General features: G+C 46.7%; 1 protein-coding gene across 1 annotated transcript in view; it reads left to right on the plus strand.

Moving 5' to 3' along the window:
- IL13RA1 (interleukin 13 receptor subunit alpha 1) overlaps positions 1-6888 on the plus strand; it is a 51697-nt gene extending 44809 nt beyond the window's left edge. Inside the window, exon 11 of the mRNA XM_034649741.1 lies at positions 4451-6888. Within this exon, the coding sequence (XP_034505632.1) occupies positions 4451-4543 (93 nt within the window). The 3' untranslated portion in view covers positions 4544-6888. The remainder of the gene's footprint in view (positions 1-4450) is intronic.
- The last annotated feature ends 1066 nt before the right edge of the window (positions 6889-7954 follow it).

The following is a 7954-nucleotide window of genomic DNA, read 5'->3' on the forward strand; positions in this document are numbered from 1 at the left end:
TTATTTTAGAGAGTGTCTGTGTGTGCCTGTGTGTGCGTGCGTGAGCGGGGGGAGGGGCAGAGGGAGAGAGAGCAAGAGACTCTCTAGCAGATTCACCACTGAGTGTGGAGCCCAACGCAGGGCTCGATTCCAGCACCCCGAGACCCCGACCTGAGCCGAAATCAAAGAGTCGGCCGCTTAACTGACTGAGCGCCCTGTCTCTGTCTCAGTCAGTGTGGCGTCTCTGTGCACCAGTTGCTCCTCAGAGTGGGACTTGGCCCTGGAAGGGAGCTTTGGATGACTCTGAGAGTTCGTGGGGCCCAGGCAGCTACCATGGACTCCTTGCACTCAGACACTATTGGGAAGGGCAAACCCCTGCCGGTCTTAGTTGTTGTTCATACATTAGCTTGCTGGGGTTTGAGTTATTTTAGAGTTCTCAGATCTATCAGATGTCCTGCTGGTCCCCTCTCCATACCTCCTCTGTAACGGATTCCATTGTGCTCTTGTAGCTGTCTTTAATTTGTCCCACCCATTTGTACTTCAGGGTTCAGGGGGGAATCCTTTTGATCTGATTCTGTCGTAGATGGTGCCTGTGGATTTGGCTGTTGCTTTCCTACTTACCCCAGTTACCTTTCCTGCTTGTGTTTTCTGTGGTGGCATTTGGGGACATTTAAAAGCTATGCTGCCAACCACTACCTTCCCCTCAGGATTTCTCTGTAAATTACAGAGCACAGGCCAGATCATCTGCTGCTTGCTTGTCTAAAGTCTGCAAGCTAAGAATGGTTTTGTATGTTTAAATAGTTGGAAAGATCTAAAGAAGAATATTTCGTCATAGCACATGAAAATTATTTGACATTCAAATGTCCGCACCATTAAGGCTTTGTTGGAACGCAGCCACACCTGTTCATTTACATGTTATCTGTGGTTTTTTCATGCTCTAACAGCACAATGAGTTTCTGGGACAGAGCCTCAAAGCTGAAAAAATTTATTATCTGGCCATTGACAGAAAAAGTTGGCCAACCCTGGTCCTATAATATACTTTTTAATGGCTGAATAGTATTCCATTGTGTGACTATATCATAACGTACTTAACCAAGTCCCTGTTATTGGGCATTGAGACGAATTCTAAATTTCATCATTATAGGCATCATTTCATAGCTGTATTAGCATATATATTTTATTATTTTGGGGGGTTATATTGTTACAGGTAAGATTGATGGATCAGAGAAGATTATACTTTTTAAGCTCTTTGATTAATATTGACAAATTGTCGTCCAGAAAGTATATACAGGCTAAATATCTATTAAGGATACTGATTCAATAAATTTACAGTGCGTTCATGCAATGATGTATTATGCAGAGGGTAAGGAAAATGAGGCAGCTCAATTTTACTAATACATAAAAATCTGTCATTTATGCTGTTAAATTAAACACCCTGGTTACAGATGTAGAGTATGATTCCTTCGTATTAAGGAAAGGGGGGCCTTAGAATACATGCTTTTAAATTTTTCACAAGAAGCGTAGATTGCAAGTAGGTGGTACCCACTTAAACACCTAGTCATAGTACGCTATGACCCCTGGTTCAGTCTAGAACGGTGGCTTTGCCAGGCTTTTGTCAGCATGAGTGTATCTTTATTTTTTTTAAGTTCTTGCGAATTGACAGATGAGAAAAGGGCATCTTGTTTTCATTTACAAATCAACTTTTGTATTGTTTCGTATGTTCATGGGCTTGAAGTCATTCTTTTGTGAAGTTCTTGTTCATTGTCCGTTTTTTAAAAATATTTATTTATTTGACAGAGAGATAGACAGCACAAGTAGGCAGAGCAGCAGGCAGAGGGAAAGGGAGAAGCAGTCTCCCCACTGAGCAGGAAGCCCGACGCGGGGCTCGATCCCAGGACTCTGGGATCACGACCTGAACCGATGGCAGCCACTTAACTGACCAAGCCACCCAGGCGCCCACCCAGACTGTCCATTTCTTTTTCCCTGCCATATTCATGTTTTGGAAACTTGGTAGTTTGTAAAGCTCTTTTTTTTAAAGATTTTATTTATTTATTTGGGAGAGAGCAGACTGAGGGTGAGAGACCATGAGCAGAGAGGAGAGGGAGAAGTAGGCACCCCGCTGAGTTGGAAGCCCGATGTGGGGCTCGATCCCAGGACTCTGGGATCATGACCTGAGCCGAAGGCAGACACTTAACTGACGGAGCGACCCAGGTGCCCCTGTAAAGTTCTTTTTATCTATCAGCTATTAATCCTTTGGCTTGTTGTCCGTTTGCCTCGGTATGGTATTTAGGGTGATTAATGATGTTTTCTTTTTTTATGCATTCAAATCTTCCTGTATTTTTTGTGTGTAGGAAGACTTTTCCTGTCTCAGATTTATGTACTTGTTGCCCAATATATTTTTCTAGGTCTTATTTGATTTTGTTTTTTACATTTAGGTCTTTCATCCATGGGGAATTTGTCCATGTGGGCCGTCAAGTAGGGTTTAACTTTATTTTTCAAATGCTTAGCCAGTTGTCTTAGTGCCATTTATTGAATAAGCCATTATTTCAAGGTTATGTAATTTTTTCAGACTGTTTTTTATTAGATCCTGTGCATTTCACATTTTCAAAAGTCAGGTTTGTTGATTTGATTTATGTAAAATACAATTTCATCTTTTTAAGTGCAGTTGTAGCAAATGTATGCAGTGTTGTCGCCACCACTCACGTCAGTCAAGATCTAGAACGTTTTCGTCATCCTCCAAAAGGTCCCTTGTGTCCCTTTATAGTCAGCGCCCTCACCCCAGACCCTATACCCTTGCCACCACTGATCTGTTTTCTATCCCTAAATTTTTTGCCTTTTCCAGAATGTCTTTACGAATGGAACCATCAGACACATAGATTTTTGGGTCTGGCTTATTTCACTTAGCACAGTACATTTAAGAGACATCCGTGTTGTTGCTATCAGTAGTTCATTCCTTTTCATTGCTGAGCCACATTCCATGATATGGCTGAACTGTAGTTTATTTAACAATTCACTTGTTCAAGGACAGCAGGCTTATTTCCAGTTTGGGGCTTTTACGAAGAAAGCCACTATAAACATTCACATAGGGGTCTTTATGTAGACCTGTGTTTCCAGTTCTCTTGGGTAGATACATGGGGGTGGGACAGCCGGGTCACGAAGTAGGCGTATGTTTCATTCGATAAGGAACCGTCCGCCAACACTGTATGAGAGATCCAGCTACTCTGCGTCTTGGTCGACACTTGGGATTGTCAGTATTTTTTATTTTAGCCATCCTACCAGGAGTATGAGGGTGAAATAATTTATTTAGAATAATTTGGATATTTTAAGCCTTGTCTCTCCACTCATCCCTGCCTGTGCTTTCTAAGACTGGACACTCCTAACCTGCTCAGTCCATCTCTAATTGTACAGCCCGAGGCAGCGGAGTAGTCGCTGTTGCTCTTGTTTCTGTTTTTCTGCTTTCCATTTCCTTTCCTAGGCTTCTCAAACCAGAAGACATCCGAGCAGAGAAGGAGCTTAGAAATACTCTAGTGCAGGGGTGGCAGACGTTTCCTGTAAAGAACCAGAGAGTAAATATTCTTGACTTTCCCAGCCGTTTGGTCTTAGTCACAGCAACTCACCCCTGCTGGTGTAGCAGGAAAGCAGCCCCAGCCAACACAGAAATGAAGAGGCGTGCCCGCGTTCCAATGAAACTTTATTTACAAAAACAGGTGGCCTGCTGGATCCAGCCCTTCCACCACAGTTTGCTGACCCCTGGTTCAGTCTAGCAACTCTGTTTTACAGATGAGGCGACTGAGCTCGGGTTCCACCCCTCCCTTGATTTATAAGTAAAGAAAGCAAAGGCCGGGGTCTTGACTTTCACCATGAAGAGACACACATTGAGTTCAGGATGAGCTTATCTTTATCTGGCTCTAGCAAATGATGTCCCATGAAACTGTTAATATAGGGCCTTTCAAAAGTTCTAACTGCACTAAGACTTCTTGGGACATTTTATATATCGCCATTGACCTCGATGCTGGTTGACTTTTTGAGCCTATTATCTCACTGGAGCAGTGGGCAAATTTGAGAGGCAAGAAAATAAAAGTAGTAACGGTTAATGTAAGAAAAGCACACCACCCTTTTCTTCTTCAAGAGAGACTTCGTTTCCAGTTTTGGAGATGTCTACATTTCTCTGTGGAGATGCTTGTCAAACATCATGTAACAATCCCATGCTCTCCCCTCCCTGCTTGAATGTTAATTCCTGCTTGTTTTGTTTCATGAATTGTTCAAATAGATGAAGAGTCTTAGTCCAAAAAAAAAAAAATCCCCTAAAACCGTAACAGGAAAACATACACTCATGGTTGCATGCACGCAAACCTAAAAATAAGCGCTGGCCGCGGGTCCTCCGGGAGAGAACATTGTTTACGCGAGTCGTCGTGTGTGTGTGTGTGTGTGTGTGTGTGTGTGTGTGTGTGTGTGTTCTCCTTCCTTCCAGCACTGGAAGAAGTACGACATCTATGAGAAGCAAACCAAAGAAGAGACCGACTCCGTGGTGCTGATAGAAAACCTGAAGAGAGCCCCTCAGTGACGGGCGTAATTTATTTTAACCTTCCTCGTGACCTTGTGAGGATTCGTCCCATTCTGCATTTGTTATCCGGGAACTCGTGAAACGGACGCTGAAACTACTGGGCCCCCGAAGAGCAGCCAGCTCAGAAGCGCCGCGGGCTTCCTGCTGAGCCGCGCCGAGACGCCGAGCACAAGGGCTCTCTGGCCAAGACGGTGGAGTTGTCGTCGCCGAGTTGTAAAAGCAGACGCCCCATGCGAAGGCTTCGAAGCAGGGGACAGAGCAAACAGCGGTGATGATGGCGGTAGACGGAATCTTACCAAGACTTTGACCCCTCGGAGGGACCTGTGCCCGCTCTGTATTCTCTGTGTCAAACAGTACCAACACGTGTGATTTGCTGTGTGAGACTCATTTGGGGGGCAGTCCCTAATGCCAGCCCCAAGTCACGGAGAACACTTGGCGGACGAAGTGGGTAAAATCTGCGCTCTGTTGTTTGGGATCTCACGCAGGAGTGCATGTGGCTCTTCGGCGTCTTCGCGTTCTGGAGTCCTCGGCCCCTGGAGCCGCGATTTTCTGTGCTTTAGAAGGCCCAGGCAACAGCTAGCCATGAGGAGGACATCTCCAGAGAAAGCAGGGGCAGCTCCTTTCCCGACCCCTTGCAAAGCCAGGCAGGTGGCAGGCGTTTCGGGGCCGTGAAGGGAGAACGGCTCCCTGGCCATGAGCGTGCAGCCGGCGGCCTTCACCTCCACGTTCGCCCCCAGCCGTGAGGCGTCGTCCTGAGGGGTGCCAGTCTAGCCGAGACTCCTCTGTTCTTACCACTTCCTCTCCACCCGTCAGTTGCCAGACCTTTCCGACTCCCCAGTTGCCCCCGCCCAGTCTCCCCTGGCGCAGTCACCCTGGTCCCAGCGGGCAGCCTGGCTGTCCGTTAGAAATCAGAATGAAAAGCTGCTCACGACACCTAGAGGGGCAGGGAGTAATTTGCATCTCAGGTAAAGTGTGCGGAGACTAAGAAACAATGACTGATTCTTGCATATTTTGTAACTTGTACGTGAGTCTGCATTTCTTTGAAGGTTTTCAGCGTTTACTATTTCTCTATGCATTTTCGAAACAGAAAGGAGGTATTATCTTCACTTCGAACTTCGAACTTTGCTCTTGCGGCCACAACTGGTTACGAGTAGGTTTTGCTTCTTATGTGGATAGCATCTGAGGCTCCAACGTTTGTGTTTTTTTGGGGTTTTTTTTTCTTTTTGCATACTAAGTTAGGGTTCCATTCTCTTCCAGCCCTACATCGGACCCACAGAGATATTCCCCCTACTCCTCCTCCCCCCTCCAAATTTAAAGAAGCGTGGAAGCCAGAGGCCCCCCCTCACCCCCCAGCATCTCTCTCCGCATGTGCCCTGACTCCGATCCCTGGTAGGAACTTGAAAACTTGATACCACAAGTTCTCCATTCACTCACCCACTGGCAGCAATCAGATGTTGCAACTTGCAACTCCTGCTCTTAGGGGATGGGAGGAGGTCAGAGGTGCCTGTTCGCCACAGGCTTGGCCCCAGGTGGCCACCGGCTTGCGCTGCCACGGAGAGGACTGTGCCCTGGCTCGTCGCAGGAAATTCCGTGCCAGGGGCAGACGTCAATGTGTTTCCTCCCTGTGCCGTTTTTTTTTCTTTTCTTTTTTTTTTTTTTTTAGGTCAGATTGAGGTGGGAGACAGGCAGAGTAGACGTCCCACCTTGTTCTACGGTTTTCGAGAAAGAACATTTGGTTTTCCTGTGTCGGAATGAAGTTATCTCCTAGTCGAGTCTTTTATAATTCTGGAAAGCAAAACACCAGCACGCCTCACCCAGGGCCGTTTTTCCTGGTATCCTATTTAGATGGCAATGGCGGGGGGATGCTTTGGTATTACGATTACCCAAGGGCCTGCAGATGGTGACAGTCACAGTCCGGGAGCGAGGACATTGCATTTGGTTTACATTCTCCGCTTTGAGCTGTCAGATAGTCGAGGGAAAAGGGGGCAGTGAATTATGGGAATACCTGTGGCTGGTCTGTAACTGCTGAAAAGTCATCCCCAGATGTTGGGAACTTGCCTGCATCAGTGGGATTTCCACCACCTGTCGGAAACTCGTAGGTTCATTCACTATGTTATGCCTAAACTGTATGGATTTTGTTTCCCTCCACCTACCTAAGTAAACCCGCTGTAAGGATGGTCCTTCTCATTCTTTCATTCAGATAAGTTTTTCCTCTATCTGGGCACTGAAGGGATACGTGAAGCAATGTTAAGAATTTTTTTGGTAATGCCTTCAATTAGGGGTCATTTTGTTTAACTTCTTATAGGAAAGCTTGAGTGAAATAAATATTGTCTTTTTGTATGTCACCCGCCTGTTTTCCTTTGGTCTTATTTTGGGGTAAAGCGTTGTGAGGAGTGGGTGGTGGAAAAATTGGAGTTAAAAGAATAAATGTTGCGGAAAAAAAAAATCCAAGACAGCTATTTTATCTTACAGTCGTTTCTCATAAGCTTGTCTGCTATTCTCGGTCCGCGCGTGTTTTCTGATAAGAGTGTGCACCGAGTTTAATATCAGCACCGCCTGTGCCGGCGGTACCTAAAGGGACGGGGAGTATTTGATAAATTGTAGCTGTGATAATTAAGGGAAATGCACCATGGGGTGCAGTGTGGGGGTGGGGGGCCCGGCAGGGAGAGCTGGGTCCACAGGTGCAGCTGAGGCAGCTCCGCGGGGCTGGCGGCTGTAAGGGGCTCGAGCCGTCGTCGTCATTCAGCTACGGGATGGCAAAGTATGTCCTTGCCAAAGACAAGACAAGAAGCAGGGGGTGGCTCTGCTGGCTGCTGCGGGTCTGCATCCTGACATACTTGGTGGTTTGGGTGTTCCTGGCGAAGAAGTGTTACCAAGACGGCAACACCTCCCAGCAGAGCTGTGTGTCACCAGAGTCAAGGGCGTGACCTTCACCAACACCACCTTAGAGCTCGGAGCGGCTCCAGCCTGTTGCCAGTGATGTCATCCCACCCCGGGGGGAGAACGTCTGTTGTCACCAACCCGACTGTGACCGCCAACCAGTGGCAGGAAACCTATGGGAAAAAAAGAAATACACGTGTGCACGTACTTGCACGTACACACACACAAACACACACACACATTCTTAAGGAGGCTGTCATGGTATACATGATGCGGGACCCCCAGTTAGAAATCAATCCCATGAGCAGGTTAGATTTGAGACTAATAATCAGTTTTCAATAGCTGTCCTCTTTTTTTTTTTTAAGATATTATTTATTTATTTGACAGAGATGGAGACAGCCAACGAGAGAGGGAACACAAGCAGGGGGAGTGGGAGAGGAAGAAGCAGGCTCATAGCAGAGGAGCCTGATGTGGGGCTCGATCCCAGAACGCCAGGATCGCGCCCTGAGCCGAAGGCAGGCGCTTAACCGC

Source organism: Ailuropoda melanoleuca, chromosome X, assembly GCF_002007445.2.
Source record: "Ailuropoda melanoleuca isolate Jingjing chromosome X, ASM200744v2, whole genome shotgun sequence".
In the NCBI taxonomy this organism is placed as follows: Eukaryota; Metazoa; Chordata; class Mammalia; order Carnivora; family Ursidae; genus Ailuropoda; species Ailuropoda melanoleuca.